The 16,156-nt window shown below is 44.1% G+C and overlaps 1 protein-coding gene across 5 annotated transcripts in view; it reads right to left on the bottom strand.

Annotated features, from left to right (window-relative positions):
• Window positions 1-15,423, bottom strand: part of ARMC9 (armadillo repeat containing 9) — a 112,263-nt gene extending 96,840 nt beyond the window's left edge. For all 5 annotated transcript variants that reach the window (XM_073359128.2, XM_073359129.2, XM_073359130.2 and 2 more), the window contains exons 1-7: window positions 15,324-15,423; window positions 13,328-13,415; window positions 11,768-11,893; window positions 8,740-8,910; window positions 6,624-6,779; window positions 2,751-2,843; window positions 1,381-1,405 (exon numbers count right to left, since the gene is read on the bottom strand). In XM_073359128.2, the coding sequence (XP_073215229.1) occupies window positions 1,381-1,405; window positions 2,751-2,843; window positions 6,624-6,779; window positions 8,740-8,910; window positions 11,768-11,893; window positions 13,328-13,381 (625 nt within the window). In that variant the 5' untranslated portion in view covers window positions 13,382-13,415; window positions 15,324-15,423. The remainder of the gene's footprint in view (window positions 1-1,380; window positions 1,406-2,750; window positions 2,844-6,623; window positions 6,780-8,739; window positions 8,911-11,767; window positions 11,894-13,327; window positions 13,416-15,323) is intronic.
• Between the last annotated feature and the right edge of the window lie 733 nt (window positions 15,424-16,156).

Genomic DNA, 16,156 nt, shown 5'->3' with positions numbered 1-16,156 from the left:
GTCTGACCAGACAGGCTCTCCAAAGCAGCTCATGCCCACCTCCCGCCCAGAGGGTCTGCGATTAACCCACATTAAAAAAATTAACACGTTAATCCTGCTCTGCATTAATTGCACACGTTAACGGCAGTTAATTTGACAGCCCTAATTTTATTTCTTTTTGCAATCAATTCTGAATTCCTATGCCTATACCACTTATAAGTCTCTTAAAACCTATCTTTCTATAGTTAAACTTATTTCAGTGTTTTACCTAAGCCAGTGCATTTTTGGTTGAAGTCTGGGGAGTCTACTCAGGTTATAAAGGCTGGTGCATATCTGTACCCTTTGATGGCATGACAAACTAATGAGCTTACTCTGACCTAGGGGGTCTTGAGCAGTGTCAGGCGCATTTTTGGGGTGCAAGGCTGGGACTAGGGATATATGAGTGTCGCCCTATATGTAACTCAAGAATGGCTTGGCATAGCACTCTGGAATATGTCCAGGGATGACCTGTGTGCTAGAGGCTGGGGTGAATGAGCAGAGTGGCCACTCACACAGCAAGGCAGGGCATAGGGCACACCAGACCAGAGAGTTAAGGGTGCACAACCATCCAACAGTCCAGATTGTACCCCGGGCAGGTCATAGCATTGACGCTGTAATTTGACCTCCATCTTAGACTCTTAAGCCCACCTCCTCCTTGAGAGGACCTTGAGAGCCCAAACTTCAGCCTGAGCCACAATGTCTACACAGTTATCTGTAGCACACTAGCGCAAACCCTGGTAAACCAAGTCTGTTAACCCAGGCTCGCTCCCAGATGCAATGTAGACATACACTCGGGTGCTTTTGAACATTTATAAACAAAATATGACAAGAAAATTACTCCAAAATTAACACATTTTTATCAGGGTTAAACCAATTGGTTCAATATTAGGAATCTAAAGGAAAAAACCTGAAGGGGAATTAAAGACAATAAAACTCATTGTTTCTCTGCAAACCCCTGCAACTTCCAGAATAACTGACTTAAGATTTGAGAGCAGAGGATCTATATATATACAGCTATAAGCACATACTGCAGAGGAATTTTAGGAAAACTGTATCTAATCAGGATAGCTTAAATATGCACCTTTTACCAAATCCTCCATATGATCTGTTTTTAAGTAAAAATGTCACTAAAAACAAGCTGGAAATACAACCTCTGCCATTAGACCCTTTAGCAAACTGCCTCTGGAATGTCCCACTGACTTCAATGCAGTCCTTCCTATAAGAAGTTGTAGGATTGGGGCCTTAATTTTAAGCCATTTTTTGCCCAATTTCATTAGCTTTCCTCTCACCCTAGGCCTATCCTCCTCTCACAGTTACAGCTGCTGGTAGTATAAACCTTCCCTAGCAAATCTGATCATTTACCTTTGCTGCACTGTCCATTCTCCTTCTGTTGTAAGAGAGAGAGTAGTTCAGGAAAACATATCTCCATTTAAGGGGTATTCAGGATAGGGACATAGACCAATGGACTGAATCAGTATGGCCCAATCAAGTCCAGTGTCCATACTGCTTCTGGCATTACTGCCTAATGCTTTGGGGGAAAAGAAAAACCCCATGAAGCACCTAGCCTGATGTGTAATGTTGCACAGAAACATGAGAGAGCCTCTTTTCTTATTCCTGCAGACATCATTTTATGCTCTGAAGCATGAGTTTTGATAACCCTAATCTTAGCATGCAGACACCAGGAAAAGGCTTCAAACTCATGTTATAAAACAAAAACTGTATCAAATATGAATTGATGATATAAGCTGTGCAACTGGTTTATAGAAAGAAATGTTTCCTACCAAAGAAACTCATAGGACTCAGTCATGAGTCAGCCTATGCGCCCATGCAGAGGAAGAAGCAAGCATAAGATGCCCACTTACTCCTCTGTGTGGGCTTGCCACATGAAGAGTCATAACATGGGCAGTGATCACAGCTCTCCATCCAGCCAAGCTGGCAGAGAGTGAAGGGGCATTACCAGAACAGAAGGGGCATTACCTCCATGCCCCCACTACAAGGACCAGTGGAGCCACGTTGGTTTGCTGGGGGAAAGGAAGCTGTACTAGGAAAAGGGATGGTGCAACTCATGTCCACTGAAGCTAGGATTTGTAGAGTCATAATTTGGTCCCTGTTTTGTTCCTGAGGCTACGCAACTAGGTGCTGCCCCTTACGAAAGGCTGAGAGGTACCAGTCTCGCCATGAGTGAACTGTGCTGAGCAAAAATAGGGCCAGTAATCTTGTCAGACCTCTGTTACTATGCAGATTAGGCCTCCCACTGCGGCTTAAATGACGCTGCTAGAGAAATGATGATGCTCTTTTAAATAAAATAAGGCATGTAGCATAATTTGTTTAGTAAAATAATTATCTCTGGGACTCCTGAAAGCTATGAAAATATTCCACTGAAGTGGGCTTCTGAGAAAGACAGAGGATTTACTGGCTGCCCAGAGAGAGGTCACGTCAGAATTGTGCCTCAGACAATGATATACTATCCACATTATATTAAATAATGATGATCTGGTAAACAAGCAGGTCAGTAGGTACCAAATATTTAGACTGCTGTCCTAACATTTGGTATAACTTTTTTTAAAACAACTTTTCTGAATGTGGTGTGTCAACATTTCCCAGGGTAAGTAATACAACTTAGTAACATTACGGTGATTACACAGCAAACAAGCAGCATGCTGCTTCAATAAAATTACTATAAAAAGGGCAGTCTAATTTAATGATCTTTAAAACATTTTTCAAAAGGATACATATAAAGTGAGAAGCCTTGGGGCATGACTGGCTTTGAGAGTCAGAGACAGGAACTTTTCCAACCTCGTCTTTAACTCCGGCATCCAAGAATCCTTGAAAAGAAAAAACAAAAAATTACAGCTGGAGTCATAGCAACTTCCAGCAGCAAGCAACACAGCCAGCACTGCAGTGAAAAATTGTGCCTCTAATGGTATGAAAGCTAGCCTGCTTGATGAGTGGCTCATACGCATGCAAGAAAATGACAAGTCAACTCAACGATAATCCTAAACATTTCATGTATAATATTTTTTTTTATTTTATTATTTAGTCATATATAATATTTTATTTCAATTTTAAAATAGCTACCCAAAAATAGGCATACTGAATGTGCATGGAACACAAGGCATTAAGTTGCAAAAATGAAAACAAATCAGGCCAAAAAATTAAAGCCGAATGAGAAAAGTTCATTTATTTGTAATGGAACATAATAATGAACCCTTGCTAATTCTTCAGCTTTAATGAACAAAGCTATAGAAATCATCATATTAATTTTTCATAGTTGACTCAGTCTGGAATTTAAGTTTACGTTTTGTCATTAGACTATCAAAGGCCATGGCCTTACGTCAGTGAATCAGAATACAACATTTCTATTAGAGGTTTGGATTCCAAGAACTTGTAAGAAAATTGGACTAATCCACGAATCATCCGCTGTTTGGAATGAAGTTTTCTTTCTGACAGATACATCTTCCCCTAAACACCAGAAAACATAGTGAATCGGGGGGAAAAAAAACAGTCTTTGTTTCTTAAAAATTCCATACCAACTATCCATTTCCTCAGTCATCACCCTCCATCAATCGGGTTTCTGCTTGCTGAAAAGGTACCTAACAGGTGAACAGTTGATATTTTTCAACAAGCAGCAAAAACTTCCTGAGATTTGCTATTCTGTGTGTTCAGAGCTGCTCTTACATCTCAAGTTTCCCTGGGTTTCACCAGGTTGGAAACGATACAGGATTCACATTTGCCAGGTTTGCGAGTCTGAACTCAAGACAATGATGCACCATTGAATACTATACAGTATTGCCAGGTATACAATATGTGCTTACATACCTTTCGGCCTATCACATTTCAATATATCTCACACCAGAGGCAATATGCGGGGGTGCATGTAGGGTCACATGACCCCCTCAGGTTGCTGTGAGCACCAAGCTGCCCTTGCAGGGCTCAGAGTGAACTGACCCTGTGGCCCCACAAGAAGCCCATGGCCGGGTGCTGTATGAAATGCCACAGAGGCCCAATGCACCCCCTTCAGCTCCTGGCCCTTTACCGCAGCTCAGCGGGCCTCTCCAAAGCTTGCTCTGCTCAGCCTGCTGGGGGGAGGAGGGCTCTGTTCTTCTCACACTACGCCCCACTAGTTTCCAGCTTGCTCGGCTCCTCACCCCGGCAGCCAGACCCAGGTGGGAAGCGGAGGGGAGCGGGACAGAGCCATTTCTGCCGGGTGAGGATGGCCACTCCAGGTCACTCCTTCTGTGCAGCATGCGAGAGCCCGGCTGGGAAGGCAGTGGCAGGGGTCCGCACAGCAAGTAACGCTAGCGGGGCGAAAACAGCAGCCCCGGGTCAAGCACGGGAGGGGGCTGGAGCGTGGTCATTGGAGAAAGCACCGGGAACAGGTTCCCTGTGCTCAACCAGAATAGGGGCATTGCTCATTCTCCTCTCCCTGCTGAGGTATCCGTGAGGGTGTGGAAGCTCTAGGGAAAAATTTTATTGCTGTGAGGTCCCCGCCCAGGGCCCAGGCTGGCCCAGCAACTCATGCTCCCCACTCTTGCGGCCCCAGCCCCCAAAAGCCAGCGTAATTGGCTGCCCTGGCTCAGGGAAGTGAGGCTGGAAGGTTCCTCTATCCAGAGGCAACGCACTGGGCATTCACTTGCCCCCCCAACCTTTAAATTGGGCCCCCCTGCTCTTAACACTTACATGTCGCCTCTGCGAGCACTTTAGACAATACATTTAGTCCTTTTCCAGAACAATAGGATTCTATTTAAAAAAAATCTGGTCTCTATCATTAACAATACTTAGTGACTCTTTTTTGTTTTTGTTTGTTTTAACTTTGGAATTGAGCAACTGATTTGTTTTCAAGGAGGCATGTGAATTGTATGATTCCACAGAAGCTGTGAGTGACTAAGCATTAAGATCTTGGACAGTGAGATCCTGGAGATAAATGAAATGTTTCTCCTAGAATAGCATGCAAAAAGGCTGCTGAACAGAATTCAGAAAGTAATCAGATCCCATCTCTGAAACCAACTAGCCCTTTGCCTTTTCTCATTATTTGCAGCAAGTCTAAAAGGAAGCGGCAGAATGTTCCTTTTCTGGTTTCAACCTGACTTAGCAGTGGATAGCGAGTTGCCAAATGCATGCAGTCTGCCCAAGGGTCAAGCCAGCACCACTAGCGTCATCTAGACATCCTTTCCTAACCATCAAGCTGGGCAGGTGCCTGGAAGTGGGTTTACATATAGGCTGTCCCCCCGCACCCCTTCTATTAAGTCAATAGGGTAATTGCTGTAAAAGCTCCAAACTAAAAGAGATACAGAAAGATCAAATCTACCTATGAAGTTTAACCCTAATCCCATTCTTATTTTCTTCCCACCTTGCCTCTGCAGTGACAGAAGATGTAAATTCTGAAACAGCCATACAAGGGCAAAGGCCAAACATGTCTAGCTGACAAAGCACTCTCAGGAACGACACGGGTATGACAAAGTTGTTAAACATAGCTACAGAGTCTCAATTTTTTGGAAAGGAAGTTCAATATAATGCTGCTAGAAAAGTCATAGGAAATGTTGGATGGATATGTTGGGGGACAGTTGCATTCTCATCATTTACTGGAGGGAGGACTACTTATGAAATAGAGTTTTCCCTCTTCTCCCCATTCACTAAGGAGGCTTGGGTTCGTTTCTCAAAATGTATTTCCAACAGGCTCCTTACACGTAAGCCATGTCTACACTACCACTTATAAAGAATCCGGTGGCACCTTAAAGAGGAACAGATTTATTTGAGCATAAGCTTTCGTGGGTAAAAACCTCACTTCTTCAGATGCATGGCATAGAAGTGAGGTTTTTACCCACAAAAACTTATGCCCAAATAAATCTGTTAGTCTTTAAGGTGCCACCGGACTCCTTGGTGTTTTTGTGGATACAGACTAACACCGCTACCCCCTGATACTTGACTACCACTTTTGTCTCTCAGGGGTCTGAAAAAAACAAACAAACAAAACACCACACCCCTGAGCAACATAAGGTTAGCCAGCATAAGAGGTAGTGTGCACAGCGCTACGATGGCGGGAGAGCTTCTCCTGCTAACACAGCTACCGGCACTCGTTGAGGTGGTTTTATGAGGTCTACAGGAGAGTTCTCTCCCATTGGCATGGAGCGGCTACACAAGCTGTCTTACAGAGGCGCAGCTGTATCAGTGTGCTACTGTAAGCTCGCTAGTGTAGACACGGCCTTAGTTATCAGGCTTTTCACTGAGCTTTGGGACCCAGAAACAGTGGGTTTTGTCGGGCAGCAACGCAAAAGTAGTATGAAACATAGATCAGTGTTCCCACATTGTTCCCCACAGGTATCTGCATTTCAGAGGCAAGTGGGACAGTGATCCTATTTATGAACACACCATCTGTAAAACACTTTGGGATCATTCAGTACACAAGCCTATGTAAGTGACTGGAAAACATTACTACGTTATTAACAGCGCTTATACTGCATCTCACCACAAATATCCTTTTTATGGTTTACAATTTTGGCAGAAGAAAAAAATAAAAAGCATTACCATACTAAACAGTACTCAGCATCCATCCACCCTGTGAGAAAAATCATTATTAACAAAATCTGTGCAAAACAAATATTTACCTGAAAGAGTTCTTTAAATGATGGGTGGACCATGGGGTTGGGAACAAAAGGCAAAGCATAAAAGGGGAGGAATTCTGTGGTCTGGCTCAGTGCAGCCCCTTTCGTCTCCAGGTATGTTTTAAAGTGAGAAATCCTTTCATCAAAGTCAGCTTTGTCCTAAGAAACAAAGAAACAGGCGTCATTATTTAGAAGACAACTTCAATGGGTGTTTAAGGGGGCTGGCAGCTACAAGTGAAGACGAAATTCAACATCAAGCACTAATTCTCCATCCCACAGTACCTGCTGACCAAGTACGGCTAAGTGCTTCTCAGTGGCCAGCCCAGGGAACAGCACTCAGTCTAGCTAGTCAGAGAGCATTTCACCTGGTCACTTATCCAAAAGGAAAAGGCAGAAGGGTTCTTCCATGTTAGGACAACGGAGCCAAGAGAAATAAGGAGGGCCACTTGCTTTATGAGCAAAACAGTCTTGAGCACTTGGAGCAGATTTCTGCAGGTCAAGTGCCATATCCGCATTCAGCAAGTGGAGAGGAAGTCACTACTTGATTTTAAACATGTTAAATAAGCCATCTCTTGTATCTCTGGCAAGCATGGTATAGTGAAAGCCACACAGGAACAAAATCAATGGGTCAAAAAATCATCCTCAATATCACATGGAATATATTTTGCTGGTAGATATTTATTTCATAAACTGCTTTAAAAAGAAGCATTGTGCTAAACCTAGAAGAGATAACTATTGATTAAAAAACACAAACATTTTTACTAACAATCATTCTCACTTAAGCCACTAAACACCACATTAGTTACTGACAGAATTTTTAAAATATAATTTACTTTTCATGGACTTCTCTCAGATTGATTGGACAATTAAAAATAAAAAAATAAAAAAAGACTACTCAGTTTCATCTGCTGGCTGTTTGCACCATTGCACTTGTGCATTGTTTAGAATAGATCATACACAGTGCCTGAGACTATTTGGGGATGTCCACACTACAAACACACACCCATGGCGGACCCACGTCAGCCGACTCAGGCACATGGGGCTTGAATTACGGGGCTGTTTTATTGCGATCCCAGAGTCCAGGCTCCAGCCAAAGCCTGAGTCAGCTGATACGGGCTGGTTTGGGTGTTCAATTGCAGTGTAAACATACCCTTTGCTTTTTATACATTTTTTCCAGATGAATATATTTTAAATTCTTGGGAACATCTCTATTAGAATTAAGCATTTTTTAAACACTTACATTTCAGATCAAATTTTACCTGACAGTGTCCAGTCATAACAAAGCAGAGAAGAAACAAGAGAGAACGCAAAGGCTCACACAGTGGGACATTTATTCTAGCAGATACCAATTCTCACCTATTAAACACTGGACAGCTTTGTTAACACTAGGTGGCCCATTTAAACTGACCTTTCACAATCTGATGTGCTACTTTTCCATTGTGTAGTTACTATACATTCCCCTGAAGCTATTCCTATTATAAAGTATCATTACTAGGGTCCAAAATAAATTAATTCTACTATATTATGGTGAGGTACTACATAGTTAAGGTTACAAATGATGTTTACAATACAAAACTGGATTTCGGACCACATTCTAAAAGCTGCAGAAAAGGTCATCTGAACCCAAAATAACAGAAATGGTAGATGAAGCTAAAAAAAGACTTTTTTCACCAAAAAAAATTGAGGTGTCAATCAATCTTGAAATATGGAAGTTTGACATAATGAGGTGCTTTTCCTGTTTGGTAGATTCTGTTCATTAATTTGGTGGTCATATCTTATTTGCCTTGTAGGTTACTGAATGTCCACTGGAATAAAATAAACTCCCATAAATTCAAGGGCAAGATTTTAAAGGTAGACCTCCTTTTGAACTCTTTGGAACTTGACAGTACTCAGCACCTTATAGGATCAGGTTCAAATGAATAATTTCATCTCCACACTTCACTAGCTCAAGGGTCTGCTTTCAAGACAAACTCAAATATAGCCTGCTGTTGAAGGAATGGATTTGCCTGGGAATACCTAAAGACCAATCCATTCTAATCCATTTTGTTTTGGCAAACACCAAGGTTGGAGAAGATACACACAAAAATCAAACTAAGTCCAAACTGAAAAGCAAACCTACAGGCTTGCCCACGGAGTGCTTCAAGAGGTAGATGGCAAAGTGGATGTGAAGATAAAATTCCAGCTTCTGGGCAAGAGGCTCATTGTCTCGGAGTGAAGAGGAAATATGCTCCTCCCAAAGTTCAAAGAAAACTTTCTGCTCTCCATCTTCAAATGCTGTAAGCAGATCCTTCTGCAAAGAAGAAGAGAGTTCATTCAACCCCACATATAGATGGGCAACATTTTCAAAAGTACCTGACTTAGAAGCTTAAGTTCCATTTAAATCCATTTAAATCTCTTAGCTTTTTTGAAAATTTTACCCAAAGCCTCTCACAATTAGATACAATTAGAGCGCTGACACAGCACTGAGAGATCACCAAGGAATCAATGCCTGCGTGGCAGACACAAAACCCACTTCAACAGGCTTCTGATCTTGTGACTTCAGCCAATGCAAGTGTGTCTGCATCTTATTAAACTTGCCCCCTCCTCAGATATGGCTCTTTTCATTCATTTTCTTTTTTGGTAGCTTCTCCTTCAGGGGGTTGTTTTTCTTAACATCAGCCTCTCTTGTCACTTCTATAGAAGTGATCCACAAATGTATATGTCCCCGGACTTTCTCTCTGACTCTCCTTATCCCCCACCTATCTTCATGTCTTCACTATCAGCTCCTGGCTGTATGGTAACTACCCACTATGAAATATTTCTAAATATTAGAGCAGGGGTAGGCAACCTATGGCATGCGTGCCAAAGGGAGCACAGGAGCTGATTTTCAGTGGCACTCACACTGCCCGGGTCCTGATCACCAGTCTGGGGGGCTCTGCATTTTAATTTAATTTTAAATGAAGCTTCTTAAACATTTTAAAAACCTTATTTACTTTACATACAACAATAGTTTACTTATATATTATAGACTTATAGAAAGAGACCTTCTAAAAACATTAAAATGTATTACTGGCACGCGAAACCTTAAATTAGAGAGAATAAATGAATGAAGACGACTTGGGACACCACTTCTGAAAGAACGGGAGTACGTGTGGCACCTTAGAGACTAACACATTTATTCGAGCATAAGCTTTCGTGGGCTACAGCCCACTTCATTGGATGCATAGAATGGAACATATAGTAAGAAGATATACATACATACAGAGAACATGAAAAGGTGGAAGGAGCCACACCAACTGTAAGAGGCTAATTAATTAAGATGAGCTAAGGTGACACAAGTACTCCTGTTCTTTTTGCGGATACAGACTAACATGGCTGCTACCCTGAAACCTGTCACTTCTGAAAGGTTGCTGATCCCCTGTACTAGAGTCCTCTGTTTTTCATGTACACTCACCTTACCTTAGACCCCCTACCCTACTACAATTAGAAACCTTGGGAGTCATCCTAGATTCCAAAATTGCCCGTATCTCTCTGCTCTCCCTGATGAATAAATTTGTCTATCCCCACCTCTAGAACACAACTTAGCTAGAATTCACCCTTACCATCTCCCAGTCTCTGAAAAATAATCCACATTCATGGTTCGATTACTCCTCATCACAATTAATTCAATTTATGGTCTTCTTAAATCCTTATTTACCAAACCTCAGAGAGTTCAGAACACTGCAAGCCTCTCTCTTGTTCTAGAAAACTCAGTCATAACAACCTCTTTCCTCCATCACCTTCACTGGTTTCCCAGCCATCTCCAGATCCAATTAAAAAAATGCCCTCCTGGTTTTCAAAATTATTTGTTAACTTCCTTCATTAAACCTCTTGGCCTTCACATTATCCTACACCTCCACTCACCCACTCTGCTTCTTCTTCATCTCCTTACCACAACCCTCCAAGGTTCGGAGGCCTTCCCATTATTTCCGTTGTCTTATCTCACTCAAAAAAATAATAATAATCACACCTTAAAATCTCTCTGTAAGATGGATATGAAACTCTGCCCAACTTTCACTCACTCCTCATCATTTATCCTTCCCCTTTCCTTCTCTAACTATGATTAGTGTGCAAAAAAATAATACGGGGGGTACAGGAAGAAACATTAGATCTAGACGTATCAGTTTATCCATGTCTTCATAATAATGAGGTAGAGTCCCAGGAGCAGAGGGAGTACATAATTCCTGGGTATATTTTAATAAGTTAACATGATGGATGGATGTATTTTGTTTTGTAAAGTGTGCCTATCCTATATTCTAGAGTACATTTACAGATAATTTTATCCAGAAACATTCAGAATGTTTCAAAATATTAACAACAACATCCTCCTAACCATTAGGAATAACAACTTTGCAACAACCCACTCCTACCCTCCTCATCAACTTGAGACATAACATGACCATCAAGGCCTGTAGCCACACCATAGTGTCTTGTGATTTTGAGTGCCTCAGCTTTGGGCATCCTATTTGACTTGTCTTAAAGATGCCTGGTTTAATGAAGGTGGGAGTTCAGTAGCGGAGCATGGAAAAAAGCAGATGTTTTGACTCGCTGGCAATTCCGAAAACACAGGAAAGGAGTTCAATGTTGGTCAAACCAAAATGAAACATTTTCCAAATATTGAAACAAATTAAAAATTAAATTAGAGAATTTTGGAACAAAAAGTCATTTTGAACTGAAAAAAATCTAAACGTTTTGATTTTTTCAGAATTTCTTTTTTTTTTAAAACCCCAAAATAATTTCACAAAATTGACTGGAATTCATGAAACATTTAGGTGTTGCTGACTCATCATTATTTGCCAAACAAAAGTTTTGCATGAAAAGTTTCACCCAGCTCTACTGAAAATCAGACACTTCCAATGAGCGTCAATCTGGAAACCCAAAAACTGAGCCACCCAAATTCATGAGTCGCATTTGAAAATTTAGACCTTGAGCTCTGTAGGACTCTGGTTCCTGATGGGGTGAATTTCAGCTGAGATTCTTTCACTGAAAATACCCTGCTACCAGCCTACTCCTGTTTAAACCAAAAGTTAGCTTAAGCATTTCAGATTATTTCAACTGACGTAATAGTACAGTGCTCTCTACCTGTTCTGATCATTAGCTAGTCAAACCAAATATAAAAGATTTGTTACCTGGATAATCAAAGCCTTTGAGTCTCTCAAGGAACCACCTGCTGTTTTAGGTAATGGCTTCCCTTTTATTTTACATTCCTTTGTAAACGTTTTCACTGTGTCTTCAAACTCTGCAAAGTCTAAATACTAAAGACACAAGAACACACATAGATAACAAACTCTTAAGCTTTTTAATGTTTAAAACAGTGACCAATAAATAGGCAAACTTATTTACAGATTTGCTACAAAGCTTTACTATAGTCAGTTGATTTTTTTAAAATCAAGAAAGGCAACTAATAACCAGTAATGCAACAGTTTTTTTAAGCTTGGTTGAACAGATAATTACAAGAAAGTTATGTGACTAACACTTTCTGAAGGTATCATCATCTACAGGTAATGGGACCTCTAGCTTCAAGAGAATCAGACAAACGCTGTGGCTGAATTTTAAAAGATCTGAGAATTTTACCATCACTCATAATATCTTAACTTAAGCAAACCACATTCTTCAGGCCAAGCTGCAAAAGGTCCAGAAAGATTTCTCCCTCCTCCATCCAAAATGTACAAAACTAGCCACATTACAGGTTTGGGGGAGCTTTGCCTGCCTCTGAAATATTAGCCAGTGTTAGAGGCAGGACACACATTTGGATGTACCAACAATCTGGTGCGTCCAATTATGGAAAATCCTGTGTTTGGCTTTACCATTTCATGAGAAATTCATAAAGTACAAATATAGACTAAAAACTGTTGGTATGAAAGTGTAAAAAAAGAGAAACCAAATCACAAGAGTGGAGCCTCTGTCACCAGAGTAAGGAGAAAAGATATGTCAATTACGTGATGAAGCAAGTTGTATGTACTGTTTGTGGCACAGGGCTAAACAGGTGGCTGTACCACAGCAAAGCCTTAACTTAAAACTAATTTAAAAGAGAAAATTCTTATCTGTGTTATTGATACCGAGAAGATTAAAATTTAAATAATGTATGTTGATGTTTCACCATTCATGCTGTTTTCTTGTTTGTTACATTTTGGATATACCCCAATCCTATAAAGACTTATACACGTTATTCAACTTCATACACTGCAAATAGTCCCAGTGAAGGCAACGGCACTAATCACAGTGCATAATGTTAAGTATATATTTTAACTCTTTGTAGGATCAGAGCCCCACGTTAGACAATAACAGGGGACTGGTACATTTCACTTTCTAATTCTCAGGTACTAATATATTTGGTCTGTGAGTCTAACACCACAGCGAAGGATTAAACAAATGCTTTTCAATGTTTATTTTAAAAATTTCATGAACACAATTCTATTTATATTATGTTTTGCAAATCCTTTTTAAAATGAAACCTTTTGGGTCCAAAGTTACTTGATAGTGTTCCTTTAACTAAGGTCCTGATTTTGCAATGAGCTCCATGCAAGCAGTGAGTGCCCCATCAGTGGGACTCCATGCAGCTGCAAGCATCTACTCACAGAGAGTAATGGCAGCATCAATGCCTAACAGTTACAAATTTGCCCCTTCCCCCATCCCTAAATGCAGGCACCAGATGATTTCTTCTTTTTTATTCTGTAGTAAACATCTACCTCTTTCACCAGCCCCAGTAACTCGGCTTCATAAGCTAGGATGTCTCCCATCATTTAAGGTTACTGCTGAGTCTCACTGAAGACAGACCTACAAGTCATCAAAACACATTGAATTATTAACACCACTAGTTATCTATCATTCACACGTTATCTATCAGAGTGTTTCCCAAACACTGGGTAACGGCCCAGGGGGTCACCAGAAGGTTCTAGATGGGTTGCAGGCCCAATGCAGAGGGGAGGCCCCAGGAAAGGGGGTTTGTGGAGAAAGCGCCCATCCCCCCACTCATCAGGAAGCAGAGGCTCCTGTCTCCTGGAGCTTGGCCTGGCTCCCCACTCCAGGCATTGAGACCTGGTACACAGGGTTGCACCGCCACTGATTTGGCTCAGCCAAACCTGAGCGTTGCTGAAACCCTGTGTGCCAGGTCCCAAAGCCAGGAGCAAGGAGCTGAGCCCAGCTTCATGGGACAGAAAGTGCCACCATGGGCTGAGTGCCTGAGTGCAGGACAGGCTTGCTCTCCAACCAACCAATCCACCCACCACCACCCCGCAGCCTCCCTTCTGGACCAGGCCATGATTAGGATTGTGGTAATGGGATGGAGGATGATGCTGTGTCAGGGTGGCTGGAACAATTTTTATAGTGGGGGTGCTGAGAGCTGTTGAACCAAACTATAAATCGTGTGAATAATAGAAACCACTTCAAGCCAGGGGACCCCCGCCCCGCACTGCAACCACTTCAAGTTGCAGCACCTCCTGCTCCCCTAGTTCCAGCATCTATGTGCTTTGGGGTGACCTGTCAATGCCCCATTGGCAAGGCAAGAAGGAGGTAGCACACGGGAAGGAAAAGGATGTTGGCCTATGATTTTCGCCCCCAGCCCCGCCATGAATTTGGACACTGGGTGGGTCGCATAAAAAGATAAAGTACAGTGGGTGGGTCACTTTAATAAAAAGTTTGGGAACACTGGTCCACCTTATTTCCAGTAATGCTCCAAAAAGGAATTCTGTAAATACATCTTCTTGGTGCTCCATATTTCAGCCCCAATCCTGCAAAGAACCAGCTAGCCCCTCTCCTTGGAGACCCATTGACTCCAATGGAGAGTCTCACAAATGCAGGGATATGCCTGGCCAGCGCGTTAGCAGATTGGGGGCCTAAATCTCCATTAAAGACCTTCATACGAAATTAGATCAGTTTACATCAGCACAGCAGGTTCAACCGGAAACTAGCCGGTGCTAGTAAATCAACGTCACCAACGATAAATGGGGGCATAAGAACATAGGTGGCGGTTTTGCCAAGGGCACAATAGTGAGAATCTTTATTGGTTCCTGTTGTACAAAACGTAAATGTGTGCGCGCGCAGGGAAAAGCACGGATGCCGTAGCCGGCTGCTAATGGAAGAGTAAAGCCAGACTGAATATTCTAGGCTGGCTGGGCGTGCGGTCCCCTGCGGCCAGCGACGCTGTGGTGCCAGCCTTGACCGCTGGTGCTGATGACCCACAAAGCAGAATATGAGCTAGGACCCCCCCGCCCCCGTACCCCTCAGCCTGGCCATTATTAGCCACCCCCTTTCCCACAGGCAGGGCCGCGGAGCTGGAGCCTGGGAAGAGACTGGACGGAGGAGCGGGGAGAGGAGCGGGGGAGAAGCCCCATTTCTGCTGCACCCCCAGTTTGGCTAAGGGCTGGGCTTGATCCTTCCGGGGGAGGGAGGGAGGGAAGGAAGGAAGGGGAGCCCCCCCCCGACAGCCACCCCACCCCACCCCACGTGGGGAACCCCTCGCCACTAAGGCTGGGGGGGGAACCCCATCACAGCCACCCACCCCAGGGCAGGCAGGCTGACCCTCATCCCCAGAATGGGTGGGGGGGGGCTCCCATTAATCCCACCCAGGATGGGTGGGGGAAGCCCCCTCCCCAAGAGCTGGTGGGGGGAGCCCGCCCGGGGCGGGCCGTCCCCCCATCCCTGCAGGCGGGGAGGTCTCGCTACCCGGGGGCCGGAGGCTCCTACCTGCTCCGCTTCGGGTCCCACCAGGCCGCTCCCCGGCCCGCTGCGGCGTTGCCTGGCAACGGCAGCTCCCCCTCCCGCGCTGAGGCCGGGGTCACGTGATACCGCGCAGCCAATCTGGAGGTAGGGGGCGTTGGCCGGGATCATGTGACAGAGAGGGGCTCCCCCGCCCCGCGCAGCTCCCCCTAGCCGAGGGGGGCGGGGGAGCGCCGGGCCGGGCACCGCCTGTCCCAGCCGGGTGTACAGCGCCTAGCACGGCCGAGCCGGGGAGTTCAGTGGCGCCGGGCGCTGCCCGTGTGCGCAGCCCCGCCCTCAGACCTCACCGACTGGACAACTCGCGGCGGGGGGGGGGCGGCTGAGGAGAGGGGAAGGGACGTGCCCCAGGCTACACAGCTGGCCGGCTGGGAAGAGAATCCGAGGGGCGGGTCTCACCCCCCAGGTCGGTGCCCCTCCCCGCCCCCCGGTGCTGGCCCAGCGCTTCTGAAACTCGAGCCATTCGGAAACAGGCCCTTCGCATTACCCCGCATGGTAAGCAAGAGCCCCCATTGTACAGAGGGGGGAAACTGAGGCAGGGAGGGAGCAAAGGGCTGCGTGCAGGGTCACTTCTGAGAAGGGAACCAGGAGGTCCCCCTGACTCCAGCACATTCTCACCCCAGCAAGAACAGTGACATTTTTAGCTATTTTATGAATCTCTAACTTTGAATGTGGCAGCCTAACTCAAGGCTAGTCTACACTGGCAGCTCTTTAACGGGGGTGGTCGAGAGCCCTCCCAGCACCCTAAACAAACCACCTCCACCAGGGGGGTAGCACCCAGGCTGGTGCACTGTCTACACTGG

This window comes from Lepidochelys kempii, chromosome 9, assembly GCF_965140285.1.
Source record: "Lepidochelys kempii isolate rLepKem1 chromosome 9, rLepKem1.hap1, whole genome shotgun sequence".
NCBI lineage: Eukaryota > Metazoa > Chordata > Testudines > Cheloniidae > Lepidochelys > Lepidochelys kempii.
Note: the sequence above shows the minus strand (reverse complement) of the source record. Positions and strands in the feature narration are given on the sequence as shown.